Source organism: Poecilia reticulata, chromosome 3, assembly GCF_904066995.2.
Source record: "Poecilia reticulata chromosome 3, P_reticulata-male-v2, whole genome shotgun sequence".
In the NCBI taxonomy this organism is placed as follows: Eukaryota; Metazoa; Chordata; class Actinopteri; order Cyprinodontiformes; family Poeciliidae; genus Poecilia; species Poecilia reticulata.
Window position 1 is genome coordinate 35,163,129 of NC_088832.1, and position 21,398 is coordinate 35,184,526.

At 45.4% G+C, this 21,398-nt stretch overlaps 2 protein-coding genes across 10 annotated transcripts in view; one reads left to right on the forward strand and one right to left on the reverse strand.

The window, feature by feature from the left end:
* LOC103463007 (SH3 and multiple ankyrin repeat domains protein 2) overlaps positions 1-6,045 on the forward strand; it is a 189,521-nt gene extending 183,476 nt beyond the window's left edge. For 5 of the 6 annotated variants that reach the window (XM_081605588.1, XM_081605585.1, XM_081605584.1 and 2 more), the window contains one exon: positions 1,286-6,045. In XM_081605588.1, the coding sequence (XP_081461714.1) occupies positions 1,286-1,811 (526 nt within the window). In that variant the 3' untranslated portion in view covers positions 1,812-6,045. The remainder of the gene's footprint in view (positions 1-1,285) is intronic. The other variant, XM_081605589.1, reaches the window with a different exon arrangement.
* Positions 6,046-6,855: 810 nt separating this feature from the next.
* cttn (cortactin) lies at positions 6,856-20,330 on the reverse strand. Of its 4 annotated transcripts, none has more exons than XM_008406123.3 (16): positions 20,170-20,330; positions 17,715-17,817; positions 17,567-17,640; positions 17,356-17,485; positions 15,994-16,104; positions 14,725-14,779; positions 14,443-14,553; positions 13,810-13,920; positions 12,212-12,322; positions 11,545-11,655; positions 10,310-10,365; positions 10,155-10,224; positions 9,410-9,630; positions 9,220-9,337; positions 7,664-7,732; positions 6,856-7,425 (listed from the first exon to the last, which is right to left on the reverse strand). In XM_008406123.3, the coding sequence occupies exons 2-16, from the start codon at positions 17,796-17,798 to the stop codon at positions 7,289-7,291; spliced, it is 1,569 nt and encodes a 522-aa protein (XP_008404345.1). In that variant the 5' UTR covers positions 17,799-17,817; positions 20,170-20,330; the 3' UTR covers positions 6,856-7,288. The 4 variants fall into 4 exon arrangements, with proteins under 4 accessions (XP_008404345.1, XP_008404343.1, XP_008404346.1 ...); XM_008406121.3 differs by having other exon boundaries at positions 11,539-11,655; XM_008406124.3 differs by lacking the exon at positions 11,545-11,655 and having other exon boundaries at positions 20,170-20,329.
* Between the last annotated feature and the right edge of the window lie 1,068 nt (positions 20,331-21,398).

A 21,398-nucleotide genomic window follows, 5' to 3' on the forward strand; every position in this document is an offset into this window, starting at 1 on the left:
ATTTTAATCTGAGGAGGTCATAATTTCTGCATGAAATTGTTGATGAAGTGGAGATGAATCATAACTTCTGGTGTAAGCCGAACCACACAAGCAGAAAACAGGAATGAAAACTATTAAAAAGCAAGAAAATATGACGGCAGACAATAAAAACGTCTCCAGCTCCATCCTGAAGGTTTGCACGCGGCGCCCCCTGGTGGACATGTGGAGTATTAAACAGTTCAAAACACTTCCGGGGTTTTTTCCCCCGCCGAGCCTCCACTGTCAACATCCATCCATCCATCCATCCATCCATCCATTGATCCATCCATCCATCCATCCATCCATCCATCCATCCATCTTCCACTCCTGAGTGGGTCAGGAGGAGCTGCTGCCTCTCCAGCCAACGTTCTGGGCGAGAGGCGGGGTCACCTGGACAGGTCAGGACACCTGGACAGGTCAGGACACCTGGACAGGACACCTGGACAGGACACCTGGACGGGTCACCTGGACAGGTCACCTGGACAGGTCGGGTCACCTGGACAGGTCACCTGGACAGGTCACCTGGACAGGTCAGGACACCTGGACAGGACACCTGGACAGGACACCTGGACGGGTCACCTGGACAGGTCACCTGGACAGGTCGGGTCACCTGGACAGGTCACCTGGACAGGTCACCAGGCTGCCTCAGGGCAATTAAGACAATAGAGTCACAATTTTAATAAAGATGCAATTTTACCAGAAAAAAGTAATAAAATAATAAGAAAAAATGTGATTTTAATGAGAGTAAAGCTGCGATAAACATGATCTGATTCTTTCTACGTTGTTGAGTCGTTTAAAGTTCTGCTGCTGATGTGTTAAAAAATAAATTATTGCCAATTTCTAAAAATGATGCCAAAGTATAACTTCAAACACGCTCAACATTTCTTTATTTTTTAAATTATTTTTACTTTGGCAATATTACGACTTTTTAGCGTTTCAACCTTTTCTTGTTTTAATCTGATTTTATTCTCTATTATTATGACTTCATTTTAATAATGTGACTTTCTTGAATTATTAACCTCACATTATTATGGTTTTATCGTTATTTTATTAGACTTATTGCTCATATTATTGCACATGTTTTCTTAAATTATTACAATTTTATTCTTGTATAAATATATAAATACACATTTATTATAATATCTTTGTTTTCTGGTGTTTTTCTGTTTTCTGGGGATGAAATGTTATCAGATGTTTTTCTTATTGATTTATTTGCTGTGCAGCTCAGTGACCTTTGCTGACCTCTGCTCTCCTCTGGCCCCCCCAGGCCCCCCCCAGACGACTCAGGAATGCGTAACAGCGGCGCGGCGGCGGCTCTCAGCTCCACGCCTCCCAGCAGCCTCCCGTCGCAGGCGAACCCCTGCAGCCCGCCGGACTCCGCCTCCTCGCTCACGCCCTGCTCCTCGCTGCCCCCCTCCGTGTCCCCCACCCTCACCGACGTCTTCGGCCTGCCCACGCCCCCTATGGGCAGCGGCGGCGGCTACAGCCTGAGCTCGTCGTGCGGCGGCAGCGGCAGCTCGCGCTCTCCGTCGCCGCTCACGCTGATGCAGGCGGTGGCGGCGTCCGGGAAGCCGTTTGCCTCCAAACCCGTGGAGCTGTGGAGCAAACACGACGTGGCCGACTGGCTGGACAGCCTGAACCTCGGCGAGCACAAAGACGCCTTCCTGGACAACGAGATCGAGGGCGCGCACCTGCCGTCGCTGCAGAAGGAGGACCTGATAGACCTGGGCGTGACCAGAGTGGGCCACCGTATGAACATCGAGCGCGCCCTGAAGCTGCTGCAGGACAGATAGACCTCCCAGCAGGCAGGGGGCGACGTGCGCACAGCTCCCCTTCACGCTAGCTGAAGCTGCCTCTTGCTGTTGTTGTCCTCTCATCCTGCGTCGCCGCCCTCATCTCAGAGCTTCGGTTTGTCCGCCCCCTGCTCCCTGCCGCCCTGGGCGACCGCAGGGAGAGCGAAGGGGACCGGCGGTCCGGCCGACCGTCTGCCGGTTTCTGGAATATTTTGAACTCTGGGAATATAAAACCTGATTGGTGTGGAGGTTCCTTTGGCAGACCTGTGCTCTCCCCGCCTCGCTCTGGAATACCGAGACGTTTTCCGTTCTGCTGGAGTCGGTGCGAGAAGAACCAGCTGAGCTGGTCCATGCTCCTTTTCTATCTTTGCTAGTATTTCTTCAGAGAATATTTCTTCACTAGAGTCCTAACGGAGTTATATTTCTGGGTGCGTCTGTGGCTGTAGGAGAACTTCTGGAGACAGACTCCGTCTTCTGTTGCTTTTCACCTGTTTGTGTCAAAACTAGAGCATCAGCTGAGACATTAAGCCAACATGTCACCGTCCACAGAGGTCATGCACCGTGGAGATTCACACTTAGCTTTCACTCACAGCATGCTCTCACACACACACACACACACACACACACACACACACACACTCACACACATACACACACGCGCACACACACACACACACACATATGGATGGCGTTTTAGCTCCTGAATACTGTGGAGCCCACAGCTTCCACATCAGGATGTAGGGAAACCTGAGGTGAGGACATGAGGAGGACTGGACCTCCAACACGTCCTTGTTCTTACTTCACTTTTCCTACCTGCACACTGTGTGCTTGTGTGTGTGTGTGTGTGTGTGTGTGTGTGTGTGTGTGTGTGTGTGTGTGTTGCTGTTCGACCCAGAAATCTCTGCGACCCGTTTAGCTATTTTCATAAATCTGCTATGTAGGCCACAGTTTAGCAGAAGTAGAACTTTTTGTGCCTCACTCGGTCGGATCTGTTCCACCTCACCAGTAACGGGTCAGCACTGGGAGCACTGGGAGCACTGGGAGCCCACTGCCATGCTGCCGTGTCGCACACCTGTGCGTACGAGTCCAGGTCTGCTTAAAATGGTACAGGAAACATTTTGGGAAATACACAGGTTTGTTTTCAAGTTTTTAGTTTCAACTCTGGATTTAAACAACTGATTAATTTAAAATATCAATATTTATCTTGTACACAAGTATCTGGGTCTTTATAAAAACAAACATCTCCACCACATCATTTTAAAAAATAAAACAAAACAGGACTGTATTTCATCCACAAATTCGCCCCGAGTGTTTGTAACATGCCAAACCCATAGGGGGCGGTGTAGCGCAAAGCAGCAAACCAATGTCAGCCAATCAGAAGCCTTCAGCACAACCACAACTTCCGGTTGGGAATCAAATATGGCGCCAGGAGGTTCATATATGTATAAATAGCGTGTTAGAGTGAAACGTTAATAAAATACAAGACAATTTATTTTGGGAATTGTGTCAAAGCAGATATGTTAATATATTGACACATTATTGATCACAATCTGTAATCCGCGGGAGGTTTTATCATAGTTTAAACGTATAAAAGTTAAATTGTTTTCCAATATATTTGTCTATGTGTGCACTCGGCCTAAGTATAAAACACACCACAATACTGAATAATATTATATTATTATTATTATTATTATTATTGCTGAATAATAAGTCACCAGGTTCTTGTCTGCTGATGTCAGATAAAGAGAAGTAAACTGGACTCATAGCTGCTGAAGCTAATTTAGCATCTTATCAATGCATTTTATAAAACCTGCCAGTTGTTGAATCCATTTGATGAAGTAACTTTTTGATGTTTTTGCCAGTTAAACATTTCATCAGTATCAACCTTCTGTACGTAAAGGGACAGTTTGCTGTAGCTAAAATAAGCTAAACTATTCAATGTGTTTCTCAACACATGTAGAGGTTAAAACTTCATTTCAACAGAGTTACTTTTCCAATACAAAATAAATAACTGCCATATACCTCAATGAAATGAAAGGATTAAAAATTGTTGTTTTTATTCACGTTCCTCACAGTTTTGTTCCTGATCGCTGCATTAATTTATATCAACATAATTAGTTTGATTTGTTCTTATAGGACCGACTCATAACCAATGATTACATTTATTACTGCTTATGATTTCTTAAAATAGATTAAGCACAAACAAAATTAAACATTTTACACAGTTTATAGGGGAAAGTATAAAAAATTTGCGGCACCTTAATTTATCTTGACAAAGAAAATCTCAGCTGTTCAACTGATCCTAAGTAAAAATATAAAAATTGAAAGAGAAAAAGGTTATAATGCGCGCAGTGTTAACTATTAGCATTCTACAGTAAGGGTTCATTAATCATGAATTAATTGTTCTTGTGTAAAACAAAGCAACATAAAAATATGTTTAAATTCAAAAGCTGAGTCAAATAGTGGGAGATTACATTGTTCATGTTTAACATGCAGTTATTGCACAAAAGAAACCAGTTTGTCTAAAAAGATCCAATCAGATCAAAGTGTGTATTTCCCAAAATGTTGCATTTGGATCCAGTTCTGTTGGACACAATATCAGCTTGTGACAGATTTAAATAATAAAACTTAATATATAAAAAAAAATATTTTAAGCACATAGAAAAACACTTTAGAAGAGTAAAATAATATTTTTATTTCACAAAATGACTGAAACGTTTGTGCACTGCTGTCAGATTAGAGATTAATAACTGAAGGTTTATTAAACGTGACACTAAAACTAAGAAGACAAGCAGTACGTCTTTAAAATGTCCTGCCACTTGTTTTCACTTGGATTCAAATTGAGCCTTGAGTTCTGGCTGTCTGGTCCGCCTGACGCTCCGGTCAGAAATGAGTCTCTGAAACTCGGCTGGAGTTTGGAGTTTAATCATATTTATGAAGCTGAAGGTTGTTGTGTTTGTATATAAGAGTGTTTAACGGGATAAAAATGTCTATTTGAGTCTGTGTATAAACGGTGAAGAAGGAAGTCTATGAGGGTAGATTTATCGCTGCAGGGCCGACCTGATGACCAAAGCCCCGGCCCGCCCCCGGCCCGCGCCCCGCCCTGTGCGTCATCCGGCAGAGGATGCCTTAAAAAGCTTGCTGCTCCCTTCCTCCACCCAGCTCATCCATCCGAGCACGCCCCGCTCTGACCCGTCTTCGTCGGCTCCATCTCGCCCGTCACGCAGCTTTTCTTCAGGAGACAGACATCCACAACCCGTGTGTTCTGTGAACATCAGCCGTACGGTGGCTGGCGAGGGACAATGCTGCTATAATCCTGTTTTCAAACTCAGCGGCGTGCTGGAGGGGGTAGAAAAGCACAGTATTTTTAAAGATTTGTATAGAGTTCTATGAAATTTTATAGAGGTTATCTGAACAAATACTGTTCAACACCGATGCTTGGATTGCCAAAAACAGAAATAATATATACGTAGATTAAAATGTGGATTATTATTATTATGATTATTATTATTAGATTTATGGGTTATGTAAGAAGCAATATTTATTCTGAATGATTCTCCTTGGTTGTGTTTTATTTTTTCCATTTTCTCACCCATCAGTGTTTTAATGACGTGTTGCCTAAAGTAGAAAACACTCTGCTGCAGTAGATTTAAGATATTTCTGGCCAATCAAGTGTTTTCTGACAGCACCATCTGCCTGAGTAGAGCGCCCCCCTCAGCGCAGAGCGTGTAGAGACTGAGGGACGCGTGTACATTTTGACCCCTGACCCTGCAGGCCGCGCCCGTAGAAACCTGTATGAAAACCTTTGTGTGTCAAAATAAATCCACCTTAAACGATAAGCGGTGGCTGCAGTTTTCTCTGTGGAAACGTAGAGCAGAGTAGATTTAGTAGGAATCTTCATCACCCCCCACACACTTCTCCCTCCTTCATCATCGTCAAACATTCAGGTAACTTTTAGTTTCTCTTCCTTTATTTTCCCATTAATAGATTTTATTCTTTAAGTCTTCATAGAGGCTAAGATGTTTTTGGTAATTTGTGCAGAAGACTTGTGCTCATGTTTTCTATGTTGCTGTAATTTTGTGCTACTGAATCATCATAGAGTCGACTAATTACTGAAACGAAAAGAGAGAAATTTCCTGTAAAAGCACTCTACTTCCTCCCCCTTCAATTCCTCAAGGTTTCTTGTATGGCAACCAAAAGTCACTGTAAGAAATAAATATAATATTGCACTAGAGCCGTGTTCTTCCGGTGTTTTATTGCAGCAGCAGCAGGTGAACACCGCCACCTTCTGGAGAACGTTGGTAGGACGTCTGTTCGTTCAAGAAACTGATTCAGGAACATTTCTGGGTTTCATTTAGACATTTCAGCTTAAAGTAAATCAAAAATAGTTATTTCAAAAATCAGATGAAAATCTTTAAAGAGAAGTTTAAAATAATCCTCAAGTCTTTTTTTGCAAAGTTATTTTCTTCCCCTAAATATTTTGGCCAAAGAAATTAAAATTATTTGCAAAAGCACTTTTAGCAAAAAGTAACGTTATTCTGTCAAGGTGACGATGCTCTGTCACTCATTTCAGAACGCGAGTAAAGATGAAATTCTTTATTCCTTGTAGTTTTGTGAAGCTCCACCAAATTCTTGAATGGGTTTTACTCGACAGCCCTCCAGGGTTCTGGTTCTCATTTTTCCACCACTTTTTCCTTCCACTCAACATTCTGTGAAAATGCTTCAGTGTGACACCAGTTTCCTGCATTTGCTTCTTTTCTTCACATTAAAATTTTCTGACACTGAATTTTGCATTAATTTCTGTGAGACAGAATATTTCCCTCAATGTGTGAGTTATGAAAGTTTCATTTCTGAAATGAGTGACCAAGAACATTTAATATATTCACAATATTCAGATTTTTAAAAGGTTCCTGCTCTTTGCCTGAAACGGAGGAGTAAAAAACTGACTTCCACAATGCCTCCGTAATTTATCAGACATTTTCACTCTGGATTCTGAAAGCTGCGTTTTCAGGTAATATCTACAAAGAAAATGGACCCAAAAATGTTAATTGTTCATATTTTATTTATTGAAACATTAAAAAAAAGAAAATGAAACAGCAGGTAATGATGTGACTGAAGCCAACAGATAAAAATAATCCATTTGAAAATGTCACTTTTATTAGAAAACCCAGAGATGAATTAAAGTCGGAGCGTTGTTCCCTCAGAGCAGCCGGCAGCAGGCGCCCCCTGGTGGCCAGGAAACATTAAGACAGAGAAACAAACAGACACCGAAACATTCGAAGCAGCGAAACAAACAGAAATAAGTTTAAAAATGATCAAACATGACATGATTCCAAACATGATAATACTCTACAGGGCGAGTTCAAGGCTCGGCCTGATTCTTCAGGGACAAAAGATAGAAACTCTGAAAACGTCTCAGCTTTAACCGGCTGCAGGCGGAGGGAGGACTCACTCCCAGGTGGAGACGGGGGGCGGAGTCACTGCCGGACCTCCACGTAGTTGGCCGGGAAGAGGCCGTATGCGCCCCTGCAGACGCCGCGCCACCAGCCCTCATCGATCATCTCGATGTTGGTGATGATGTCATCGGGGTCGAAGGAAATCTCGTCGTCGCCGGCTGAACGAGAAGAGATTCATTTAAATCAGAGGCAAAATTAAAACTAAAATAACTGAAATTAAGAAAACATTTAGTTTAGGCTGAAATAAATTAAAACGGTAATTAATGGAGGAAAAGTATAAATAACTGGAACCAAGTCATGAAATTATTAAACCACAGATAAAAATGAAAACTAAACTAAACTAGTGAGTAAACTGATCGGTTCCGACTGAACGAGGCAGGAAGGATCCCGTCTCACCTGCTTGGTAGTCGTAGAGAGCCACCGCCGTCACGCCGAGGTCGTCTCCGTACTCGTACTGCTGCTCATCTGCATGCAGACACACAGCGTCAGGCCCGCAGCATCACCACTGAACGCACAGCGTCAGGCCCGCAGCATCACCACTGAACGCACAGCGTCAGGCCCGCAGCATCACCACTGAACGCACAGCGTCAGGCCCGCAGCATCACCACTGAACGCACAGCGTCAGGCCCGCAGCATCACCACTGAACGCACAGCGTCAGGCCCGCAGCATCACCACTGAACGCACAGCGTCAGGCCCGCAGCATCACCACTGAACGCACAGCGTCAGGCCCGCAGCATCACCACTGAACGCACAGCGTCAGGCCCGCAGCATCACCACTGAACGCACAGCGTCAGGCCCGCAGCATCACCACTGAACGCACAGCGTCAGGCCCGCAGCATCACCACTGAACGCACAGCGTCAGGCCCGCAGCATCACCACTGAACGCACAGCGTCAGGCCCGCAGCATCACCACTGAACGCACAGCGTCAGGCCCGCAGCATCACCACTGAACGCACAGCGTCAGGCCCGCAGCATCACTACTGAACGCACAGCGTCAGGCCCGCAGCATCACTACTGAACGCACAGCGTCAGGCCCGCAGCATCACTACTGAACGCACAGCGTCAGGCCCGCAGCATCACTACTGAACGCACAGCGTCAGGCCCGCAGCATCACTACTGAACGCACAGCGTCAGGCCCGCAGCATCACTACAGAACGCACAGCGTCAGGCCCGCAGCATCACTACTGAACGCACAGCGTCAGGCCCGCAGCATCACTACTGAACGCACAGCGTCAGGCCCGCAGCATCACTACTGAACGCACAGCGTCAGGCCCGCAGCATCACTACTGAACGCACAGCGTCAGGCCCGCAGCATCACTACTGAACGCACAGCGTCAGGCCCGCAGCATCACTACAGAACGCACAGCGTCAGGCCCGCAGCATCACTACTGAACGCACAGCGTCAGGCCCGCAGCATCACTACTGAACGCACAGCGTCAGGCCCGCAGCATCACTACAGAACGCACAGCGTCAGGCCCGCAGCATAACTGATAAAAAATGGCCAAAATGCTGCAGCAGTCAGTGTTCCTGTGTTTCACCATCAGTTTTAATTTAATGGCTTTAAACTGCAGGAAGTTCAGCTGCTTATAAAGAAAAAGATTTTTCTTTATATTTTTGAAATTCATTTAGATTTTTATGTTATGTAGTTTTTCTTTTTCCCTAAAAAGCATCAAATCATAAATAAATTCTTGGAAACGATGTTTTCTGGAAGTTTCCTACATCGTTAAAGTTGCAGGAGAAGAGCTGCACTGCATGATGGGGTTTGTAGTTTTTCCTCTCAGACAGAAATATAAATCTCAAAACAATCCCAGTTCAGCTGGAACTTCCTGGATGAATCTTCAGCTCTAATCCAGGATGAAGGTCTTGTGACTCTTTGGGAACCTGCAGGAACCTGCAGGAACGCCGCCTGGAAAATCGCCTGAGTTAATCTGTGGAGAGGGCAAAGCGCCACCTGCTGGAGCCGCCGCCTCGTCGGGGTTCTGGTACAGGTCCGGCTGCTCGTAGGCGTCCTGGGCTTCCTGCGTCTCCTCATACAGCGGCTCGTCGTTCACAGCTTCGCTCTGAGAGCTCTGCAGGAGGAAACAGGAAGTCAGATGCTGGGAATGTCCAGGAAGTGGCAGACTGAGGCTCCCAGAACCCACCTGGAGCTCTGCGGCAGGCTGGACTGGGGGAGTGGGGCTGGGACTGGGAGCGTGGGCGGGGGACGGCGGCCGCTCCGCTTTCCGCCGCGCCTCCTCCTGCTCCTGCTGCTCCTTGGCGTGGCGGCGCGCCCGCTCCTCCTCGGCCCGCCGCCGGTCCTCCTCCTCCTTCTGCTTGGCGATGTTCTCAAATCGAGCCTTGATGCTTCCTGTGCTGCTGCCCGCTGCTCGGCAACACACAGAGGTCAAAGGTCAGAGACGTTCAGATGAAGAAGAGTCTTCACACTTTAACGCGGCGTAAAGAAAAATAAATACATGTGATGTGACAAAATGTGGACAGAATTAAAGTTTTTTAACTGAATAAAGAATATCAGTTAAAATAAAACTACAGATTTTTATTGGTGTTGGATAAACATGCCGGATTAGTTTATTTAATGTCAACTAATCAGATTCAGAATGTAAACCGATAAAGACTGAATCAAAGGGTATCCAAGAGGTTAAAGGTCATTTATGATTTATATAGGATGGAAGGCAGACTGTCAGATTACAGCTTGGAAATATAAAACATATCCATGTCAGGCTGTTTCTCCAACATATTTCCAACCTGAAATATTACAATTTAGATGAAAGTGAAAGTTAACTTCATCCGATGGGACAAGTTTTTGTTCTTCTACGTTTAGTTTTGTCAAAGAAAAGCTCAGAACAATAAAAACAGAAGAAGAAGAAGAAGAACAACAACGATCCTCACCAGCTTCCACAGGTTTGGTTTTCTGGTAGGACGGCTTCGGCTTCTCCACGTCCTCAAACTTCCCGGCGCTCTGAGAGACAGAAACATGTCAGGAAGCGGTTCTGATCCGGAACGGAAGCGGTTCTGATCCGGAACAGAACCACACGGAGCGTCACCTTGTCCATGCGGTCGTCCTGGACGCCAAACTTCCCTCCGAATCCTTTGGAATAATCTGGAAAAGAAACGGCAGAGCGTCAGCTGAGGTGGCGGAGTCCATCAGAACCGATCCGGTTCCGGTCCGGATCTCTGATGGAGCGGAGCCTGATGAGCTCATGCAGACGGAGCTGCAGCCAACAGGAAGTGGGCGGTGCTGCGTGCACGGTGACCCGACAGCATGCCGGACAGACAGGAGGACGCGGCTTCATGCAGAGCAGGTCGGAGAACGGTCCGATCCGGCAGAATCGGACCTTCAGCCTTTACAGATCAATGAGCGCAGAGAGGGGAGAACAGCCGGCCCATCAGAACCAGAGCAGCACTGATCCGGACCGGACCGGACCGGCTTCCTGCCAGAACTCCTTCCAAACACCATCAGAAAATCTGATTAGATCGTTTTATTAGTCAGTTTGATTTTAATCTGGATTTATTCTCACATTATCTGCAACTTTATGGTCCCATTTTTACTCTTATTGTCTTTTTCTTTGGAAAACTTTCCTCATACGACGTTTTTGTTACGTCCTGCTGGCATCAATCACTACGACTTTATACTCGCGTTATTGTAACTTTTATTTTTTAAGAGGATTCTCATGCTATGACTTTAGTCTTAAAGTTATTTTAATAGACTTATTACGACTATTCAGATAATTTAACTTTTATTCCTGTAATTTCTAAAACATTTTTTATTCTGGTTCTAATCCATCAGGAGAACGAATCACCTGAATCGTCAAACAAATGTTTCATCATAATCTGGTTTCTTTCACCAAACTTTCCCAGAAACGGAGAACGTCGATTTAAACAGAGTTTTCCAGATGCTGCAGGAAGTCGGTCATTTACTGGCAAAAAGGAAAAACTCCTAAAAACCTCCGGGAATCCTGGAGATCAAAACCGGAAAACTGGTCAAAATGGAAACGGCGTCTAATTTTACCACAAATTAAAACTGAAATGAGCTGAAATGCAGAACGTTTGTTTGATTTTCAGGTTAATTTTTGATCTTCAGATAAAAACAGAACAAATGTGAAGAATTAAATAATTAAATATCTTCATGAGTTTTTATAATTAAGGAAAAAACTAAAGGAGTCAAACATCTCCGTGCTGGTCCATCAGTGCTGCAGAGGTGTGTGTGTGTGTGTGTGTCAGCAGGAGCCAGACAAGCCGAGGGAAACGGGAATGTTCCGGATCCGGAATGTGCCTGTGCCTTTCTGGGACTCGTGCTTTGCCAGGTTCTCCTTGTGCTCATAGCCCAGAGCACAGCGGTCCCGCCTCTCCACCTCTACCCCATACCGCCCTCCAAACCCACGCTTATAGTCTGAAACACACACACACACACACACACACACACACACACACACACACACACACACACACACACACACACACACACACACACACACACACACACACACACACACACAGACAGACAGACAGACAGACAGACAGACAGAGAACACAACCACCTTCAGACAGGAAACAGGAAGGACAGGTTTCTATGACGACATGCTGGGATGTGATGGAGTTTTACCAGAGGTCCAGTTCCTGGATGAAGGTCGGAACCGGTCTCACTTACAGAACCGGTACCAGGAAGTGGATTGAAGCCAATTCGCTTTTTTCCCAACGAAACCGATTCTGTAAAACCCGACCGGACCAGACTGGACCCGACCCAAAGTGACCCAGACTCAGGTCTTTATGTTTTAATGAAAAAAAGCTATTAAACCCAACAGCTCCTTTTTACAGTGACCCGTTCCAATCTGGACCGGGATTTGAGCTGCTTTTCTCCAGACGAATTTCAACACGGCTGCAGATAAAACAGCTCATCGCCCCGGGGCGTCCAGAACCGCAGCGGGCCGGAACCGGGCCGATCGTACCTTTCTGAGATTCGTGAAGCTGCAGCTTCTCCTGGTGATCCCATCCCAGCGCCGACTTATCCTGCCGGTCCGTCTGAACACCGAACTTCCCACCGAAGCCTTTCACGTAGTCTGGAGGAGAACCAGAGGAGAACCAGAGGAGAACCAGAGGAGAACCAGAGGAGAAACAGGAGAACCAGGAGAACCAGGAGAGAACCAGGAGAACCAGAGGAGAACCAGGAGAGAACCAGGAGAACCAGAGGAGAACCAGAGGAGAACCAGAGGAGAACCAGAGGAGAACCAGAGGAGAAACAGGAGAACCAGGAGAACCAGGAGAGAACCAGGAGAACCAGGAGAACCAGGAGAGAACCAGGAGAACCAGAGGAGAACCAGGAGAACCAGAGGAGAACCAGAGGAGAACCAGGAGAACCAGAGGAGAACCAGAGGAGAACCAGAAGAGAACCAGAATCTCACTGACTTCGCTCAGCAGAAATTAAAACTCGTTTCATTCCTTCTGTCGTATTAAAAGGCGCGTAGAACAGTTGGGTTTCCAGCTGTTCCGATATGGGACATGATTTGTTCCGTACTCTATAAATGTGGATGTATAATAATAAAGAAAAGGTTCCCAGTACTTTATATAGCAGTCTGATCCCCAGTCATTGTTTCACTCACGGTGTTGTGATATTGTGCCCAACTGCTTTCTGGGTAACACAGACCAACCGACACGCTGCCACCGCCGTCTCTGTCTCCCCCCCAGGCTTTAAATGTATAGCGGCTGGTCCCTTGGTAACCCCAGTCGAAGCTCCACGGATGAATATCTAAAGCCACTTTGTTGACATAAAGAATGTCAACAGTTCGACTCGGGTCGGTGAGGAGAACCTTCTGGGCCGGACGATCGTGACCCGTCTCCGTTCGCCCACAGCATGTTGGTGGAGAACGTGACGCTAAATGACCTGCAGACGACCTGATTATCAGGTCGGTAGGTAGATAACCCATAGACATAATAAGAGTAGACCCCACATTGGCTGCTCCGGCGCAGGAAATACGGCGGCCATCTTAGACAGGTCGTCCCTCCTACTTTGCTCAATCAAAACAGCAGAAGATGCTTCAGCACTGAGGGATGTTGTTGTTCTGATCGATGGACTATTGATGTGTCCTGCGATTCTCCTCAACTGAACGTTGATGCTCTGCTGTTCAGCAGCTCTTATTGAAACGACTCGGCCCGTCAGAACATGTGACCCAGTTATCAAACATCAGTTTCCTAGAGGTCCCTTCATGTCCCGCCTCCTCATGCAGACACAGACAGACAGAGCAAGAAGCTGCAGGTTGATAAAAACAGATTCTGGGCGAGTCGGGGCAGAACCGCAGGCGCGGCTGAGCCGGGCCTGCAGACACAGATCCGCTCAGCGCCGCGGCTGCTGGGCTCCTCTGGATCCCAGGAGAAGGTCTGACTTTAGGATTTCATCGCTCAACCGGAGCAAAACGAAACGAAACTGAAGAAACCAGAAAACCCCGGGATGATCGGGTTCCTCTGCCTCGGCAGAACATTCTGCTCGCTTCTGTTGGTCCAGCTGCTTCTGGCTCCGGTTCCAGCTGGACCCGCTTTCACCTCCACTGACCTTTCTGCGACTCGTGCTGCTCCGTTTTGCCCTGGTACTCGAAGCCCACGGCGCTCTTGTCCACTTTGTCCGTCTCAACGCCGAACTTTCCCCCGAAACCTTTGGCGTAATCTGCAAAGAAAAAAGTTTGTTTCCATCCCACATAATTTAAATCATTCCAGATATTTCTGATGATTTGACTGGAGGAAGCAGATTTTAGACGCTTCCTAAATGCGTCTGTGACCCGAATCGACCTGCAGCAGCGAAGCTGCAGGTCAACAGGAAGCAGCTCAGTTTGTATCCAGTTTCACTTCCTGGTCCGTTTTCAAACGGCTCAATAAGGAGGAAACTGACTGTGCATCAAACATGGCGGTGGCAGCATCATAATGTGGGACAGGGAACCTAGAGCTGATGGGTCCATCCTGCAGGAAAACTTGTTAAGAGTCTGCAGAAGATGTGAGTCTGGGGTCAAAGTTCATCTTCCAGCAGGAGGAACTCACTGATCAGGTTTAGATCAGAGCAGATTCATGTCCAGATCTGAATTCAACAGAAAATCCTGACAACTGACGTTCAGGCTCAGAGTTACATTTCTACAAGAAGCAGATCAGGAATTGTTTCCTTCCACCAAATTTTCCTCTGCTATAAAGAACGAACCTTTCTGTGACTCGTGTTTCTCCGTTTTGCCTTGGTAGTCGAAGCCGACCGCGCTCTGGTCGACCCGATCCGCCTGAACGCCGTACCGCCCGCCGAACCCCGTGTTGTAGTCTGCAGGGGTCAGAGGTCAGAGTGAAGCAAAACATTTCCCACCAGCACAGCGACATGTGAAGCTGCTGCTCAGCTGCTAACAGGAACTCTGGATTATTAATCTGGAGCACAGCTGGATTTTTATCCTGCACATTCCAGGAATGTCTGAGGATCAGACGAGTCTGGACAAACCTTTCTGCGACGCGTGTTTCTCCGTCTTCCCAGCGTACTCAAAGCCGACGGCCGACTGCAACGAAACGGGAAAAACTATTATCCAAACGTAAATAATCCAATAATTATGAATCCTGTTATGTGATGCTGGAATAAACAGGAGCGTCAGACATGGAGTGATTTATTGATGTTAGATTTCATTTCTTTGTGAAGAGCAGAGAGTCACAGAAACCACCGGCACTGTTCACCGCTCGGATGTTTTACCTTTAAAAATCAACCATCATCAAAAAAATGTGGCTGTTTTCACAAAATAAAATCCAAAAACTTTATTTTAGATGTCAAAATAAAAAATAATTTCTACAAAATAATAGCAAAAATACTCTGAGTTGGGTCAACTCATCAAAGAGGGACAATATTTACGCAACCATTTACTTGACAATATTTTTGCAAAAATCAGTTTTCATTTTTACATTAAAGGTTTTTTTCTGTCAATTTGTTGAAAAATTTACAACAAATATGATAAATGAATAAATCTTCTCTGAATGTTGATGTTTTTAACTGTATAATTGAACATTTTGTGCATCTTTTGTTGTAGAAACGTGTGAAAACGTTAAACAGGCGCTGGGATGTAAACCTCCATCTGATTGGCTCTTTGTGTTGATTCAGCGCCCAGCAGACACCAGGACCGGTTCTGACCTTACCAGGGGTCCGACTCATGTCTGCTGCTGATTGGTCGGTCGCCATGGTGATCCCAGGAACCAACACTCGTTTACAATGTTTCCCTTTTCAGATCCAAAGTTCAGAATTAGGCCATAAAAAGAGAAACTTCCTTTTCAGCCTGAGAAAGAAAGAAGCTGCTGGAGGTTTTGACTTTTGTTCTGGTGGTGATAAAATTCAGACTTCATCTCTCATCAATTTCAACTAAAATGTCAAATTCTGTGTTGATTCCTGAGAAAACCCGATGATTTCCATCCAGTCTTCAGGCTGATTTTCAACCTTAACAAGATTTAATGCAGTTTTTCTGGGGCCCAAATATGAATCATTTAAGGTTTGTTTAGTAAAAATCTGCTATAATCAGATTTTTCCTTCCCATCTCCGTCTGCTTCAAAATGCGGCTGTGGTTTTTATTTACTGTGCAGGGAGACATGAATGTGATAGTTTGGTTTTTAAGTTTGCTTTGCAGTCGTTTCATATCTGCAAAATATGAAGCTTTGCATTGTTCTCATCTCCTGCTGGCGGTGAATGAAAACTCTTCAGATGTAACTGCTGCCCTCAGCTAAGAGGAGGCACCTTGTCGACGCGGTCGGCCTGGACGCCGTACTTCCCTCCGAAGCCTTTGGACGTGTCGGTCTGGGAGCAATGCTTGGACAGTTTGCTCTGGTACTCGTGACCCACAGCAGACTGGAGACAAAACAAAGCAAATCCATTTTAAAAGCCCATCCACACCAAGCTGCAGCTTTTCTTTGATCATTTCTAATAATTAAACATCTATATTCTGCTCAGTTTTTTAAATTTGAGGTTCATAAAGTGTTGTGTGTATTTCAGACAGAAATAACCAAACAGAAACTGTTTAGAGATCATTTAAGGCTGATTATTATTTTAGTAAGAAATTATTCTGATTAATTGTATAAAAATTTTGCCACATTTATTTAAGCACTTATTTTATACAATAGTAGAAATGCACTAAAATAAACAAATAATTAATAGTTTCAGCCTTAATATAATTAAATCACATAAAGCATGAAATATTAGCGTTTTATGACCATGAAGCCGCTTGATGGAAACTTTTGGCTGAGTCAGCAACCGGCGGCCCACCGGGTTGCTGCGCTCCCATGCAGCCGACATCAGAGCCGTTTGGTGTAAACACACCTCGCTCATCACATCCACGCTGCGGTGAACACACACAGACACACACACACAGAAATGCACAGACACACACAGACACACAAAGAAACACACAGACACACAGAAACACACAGACACACAGAAGCACACCCGGCTCAGTTACTGCCGAGTGGTTAAGGAGTCAGCAGCGGTTTAAACACAGAAACCATCCAGATGGAAACCATCTGGATGGTCGGTCGATAGGTCAGACGATAGGTTGGTTGGTTGATCGGTTGGTCGATAGGTCAGTTGGTCAGACGATAGGTTGGTTGGTTGGTCAGTCGATAGGTCGGTTGGTCAGTTGGTTGGTCGGTCGATAGGTTGGTTGGTTGGTTGGTTGATCAGTCAATCGGTTGGTCAGTTTTCCCCATCAGGAGACACAAGATAAGCTTGAAGTTAAACTGGTTTTAATCACAACAGAAAACACGCGACATAAACCTGCAGGACACAAAAAGACTCGCTAACGACTCGGTGATGAAGACGGAGGTCAGACACTCTGGGAAAACATCCAGAAGGTTCTGGAGGATTAAAACTCCTTAATGGAGGGAAGTTTGGCTCGTTCAGCTCATTATCATCTGTTGCCACTTCCAGCATGAGGAGCAAAGCAGCTTGATGAATTTGACTGGCAGCCAATCAGAAAATGAGCATCAAAAATAAATTATTTTAACTTGGAAAACAAAAAAAGAAAAAATTATGATAAAAAATTTCAGATAAAAAAAAAATGATGGGATAAAATGTTTGCATGTTTTTCCTGCTCTCAGCTCCTACCTTGTCCATGCGGTCCTGCTGGACTCCGAACTTGCCACCGTATCCGTGCGAGGCCTTGGGCATGTTCTCCAGCTCCTTCTGCTTCAGGCTGGTGTGCTCCGTGGAGACGGTCTCCCTCAGCTGGTGGATGCTGCAGCACAGGGAGTCAAACGGTTAGCAGACGCCGGCCGACAGCGAGACTCAGACAGGAAAAGACCATCTGCATCCTGACTCGATGTGCTCCTGGTGTCCCGATCCGGCCACCGTCTTCGCCCCCCAGCGCTGCTCCTTCTCCGACACGTCATTCTGGAAAAAAAAAACCCATAAACATGCAGAACAACAGGAGAGAGGAGGGAGATACGGGAGGATGATGGTGAAACCTCAAAGTCCGGGTCGGTCTCCCAGTCGTCTCCGCCGTCGTCAACGGCAACCTTGACGTTTTGACCTGCAGCAGCTTTCCACATCTTCAATCAGCCCAACTCACTGCAACACATACGGATCAGACATTACTGACGTTCAGAACAACAAGTTTCATCACTTCAAGAAAGAAAAGGAACTGAATTAGAGGAGGACCGATAAACCTGCTCAGATTTCCTTACATCTGGACGATCAGCTGATCTCATCTCCCATGGCTGAGGTCTGAAACTACAGCAACTCTCAATCCAGACAAAACACAAATCTGATTCTGTCAAAATCGGAATGGTCAGCCAGGTTTTTTAAAGGTTGATGCCTCCTTATATTAAATATTTTAGCTGCTTTCTCTTGTTTTAATAGATCAGAAAAGTTTCTCCTGCAGACCTGAGCAGCAGGTCCGAACACTCAGCCAGAGCCGCCTGGTTCAGCCTCAGCCGTCTGCAGGAGAAAAACTAAAACCTTCAGTTTCCCCAGAAATTTATTTTTCATTTGTCTCTTTTTTTAACTGTAGGAGAAAAAAAAAACCTGGAAAATGATCAGACCTACATTTTTAACGGAGCTGCATAAAAAAGACTTACTGTGAGTAACAAAGCCGTTTCAGAGTTCGGTTCGCTGCTACACTGTAACAGACCAGTAACACATTTGGACTCATCCAGAGATCAACACGCAGCAGTGATGTCACTGTGATGATGAAAAGCTAAATGAGAGCAAACTGGGTATTAATTCCTTATTTTCCTGGTGTTGTGCTGCCAAACCTGAGTCCAGATTGAGTAAACCAGGTTCACTACGACCCAAATCAGACTCTATCAGTCCGATTCCAAACCGTTCATTTCCCAAAAAGAAGCTTCGATTTGTGCCACTTCCATATGAAGGCTCATGTCACGGTCAGGTTTTTACGTCATTGATGGTCATAGTTCAGCACCAGAAGAAGCCATATGTGATCGCTGCCGTTTTTGCTTTAAATAAAAAACTGAGTTATTCTTTATTGTGTAAAGTTTGAAATTTTTAAAAACGGTACAACACAACCATAGTTTTCATAATTTTTTAACTTTTCCACACAAGTCAAAACAGAAGAAACACACGATGCTTAAAGGAAACGAGACAAAATGGAAATGTTTATTTAAATTCCTGTCAATGGAAAGAACACAAAGAGCCCCAAAGAGAAGCAGGAGCTCATTACAGCTTCACTTTGTTTTTAAGCATCATTAAAATCAAAGCAGCAGAATCATACTTATGTTTTTCTAAATCATATCACAGATTTAGAAAATCAATTCAACAGAAAACAATCAAAAAACTTTTTATTGGTTTAGCAAATAATTTATATAGATTTTTTTAATTTAAAGAATGAAAACCCATAATTTTAACTCAACAATTATTCCACACCTGAATCCCTCCAACGGTTTTAATATCCATCCTGACCTTCAGTTGTTTAAATCAGTCTGAGTTTGACCCACTTCACCTGGCTGCTCTGAGCTCTATGAAGTCAGAAAACGTTAAATAAAGTATGCAATGTCAAAAATATTTCATCAGTTGGATGAAAATAGTGAGTTATAATTCGGACAGTTTTCCTCTGCAGCATGCATCAGGTTTTATGTTGGTTTTATGTGAGTTTCTCCACACAATAACTAATGAGTGGAAGTATTAAGCAACAGTATGACAAGTGATTTATTCAGAAAATATTTGATTTTATTGGATATTGGTAAATGGTCCTGCAGTCTCTTTAGGTCCAGGCGGATCAGGACCACCAGGTGGGTCTGGGTTTGGGTCTGTTTGCTCTGTGGTGGCAGAACAGAACCTCCCTCTGGAGCCATTTTGGGATCATCAGCCACATTCCTCTGGGTTTCTCCTGACTCAGCAGCGTGTGGACAGCCAGCATCTGTGTTTCATCAGAGGCTCCACTGGTCGAGGTGGGATCAGGAAGCAGGAACCTGCATGGTTACTGGTCCCTGACAGGAATCTCAGCAGAACCACACCCAGCTGCTGCTCACCTTTCAGGCAGCTGAGGAGGTGTGTTGATGTGAACACAGCCTGATCAAACACTGTTGGTTGATTTTTGACCTTTGCTCTCAGACAGTTTCCTCCTGATAAATCAGATCAGGGTATAAATGTCTGAATTAGCCCGATCCCTCCCTCTGAATCAGCCAATTAACGGTTAAATCTGAACATACATGTGTACGTGTCGCGTCTCAGCTGGTTAGTTTCCAGCCAAACTCCTCCAGGATGAACATTTAGCAACATTAGAGGATAAAACCGAGCAGAAAACTGAGATTTGGGATGAAACCGTGGTGCTTGTGGGTCAGTTTGGTTCTGGTATTTCCTGTTCCAGTTTTCCAGCTAGCAGCAGGCTAACGTTAGCCTTCCTTCTGGAATGATCACCTGGAATCAGCTCTCCCGCTCCATGGCGGGGGTTTCAACACTCACCGTCACCCAGAGAAAGGTTCACTCCAGTCGGCTGGTGAGCGCAGTCCCGTCCCGGTAGATGTGGTCCGGTTTGAAGGCGAACCGTTTGTGGAAACCGCAACGTCTCCTTCCGCGACTCTTCCGGCTCTCCCGATATCCCGATCCAGCCCTGACGTCACAGGTGGGCGGGGCGTCGTGGTTAATAAGCTCTCTGCTCCATGGTATGGAGCTCCAGAAGTACCAAACCGAGCTGGGGTGTTTTCTTTTTTTGTTTGTTTTTTGTTTCAATTACTTTCATAACAAATCTACAATACAACACCGGTGGGATTGCAGGCTACATAAGAACACTTATTAAAAACAGACTTATACATTTCAATAAATTTACTATAAAATTTATTTCAGCAAAAAGGGAAGCTCAAATATGGATTTACCGTTATATTTTAAAGAAGAAGAAGGGAGCGGGAGATCGACAGGCGGATTGGGGCAGCGTCTGCCGTGAAGCGGGCGCTGTACCGGTCCGTCGTGGTGAAGAGAGCTGAGCCAAAAAGCGAAGCTCTCGATTTACCGGTCGATCTACGTTCCCACCCTCATCTATGGTCATGAGCTTTGGGTCATGACCGAAAGAACGAGATCACGGGTACAAGCGGCCGAAATGGGTTTCCTCCTCCGCAGGGTGGCTGGGCTCTCCCTTAGAGAGAGAAGCTCGGTCATCCGGGAGGGACTCAGAGTAGAGCCGCTGCTCCTCCACGTCGAGAGGAGCCAGTTGAGGCTCGGGCATCTGGTCAGGATGCCTCCTGGACGCCTCCCTGGTGAGGAGTTCAGGTCCCACCGGGAGGAGGGGAGACCCAGGACACGCTGGAGGGACGATGTCTCTCTATGGCCTGGGAACGTCTTGGGGTTCCTGGAGGAGCTGGAAGAAGTGGCTGGGGAGGGAAGTCTGGGCCTCCTGAAGCTGCTGCCCCCGCGACCCGACCCCGGATAAGCGGAAGAAAATGGATGGATTTTAAATTTTGTTGTAAATGTTAACTATTCTGACTTACAGCTAAGCTACCTATTCTTTTTCTTAGAGAATTACAATTTATTGGACCATTTTTGTGACATTTTGCAAACACTGTATTTTATATCAAACTTATTAGCTTATATCAGGCGAGTTGCTTTGATATTCCTGGATTTATGAACATGAACAATTCTCAAATGATTTTAAAAAATTTACGTTTTAGTACAACTTTTAAGAGGCCATCTGCCAGTGA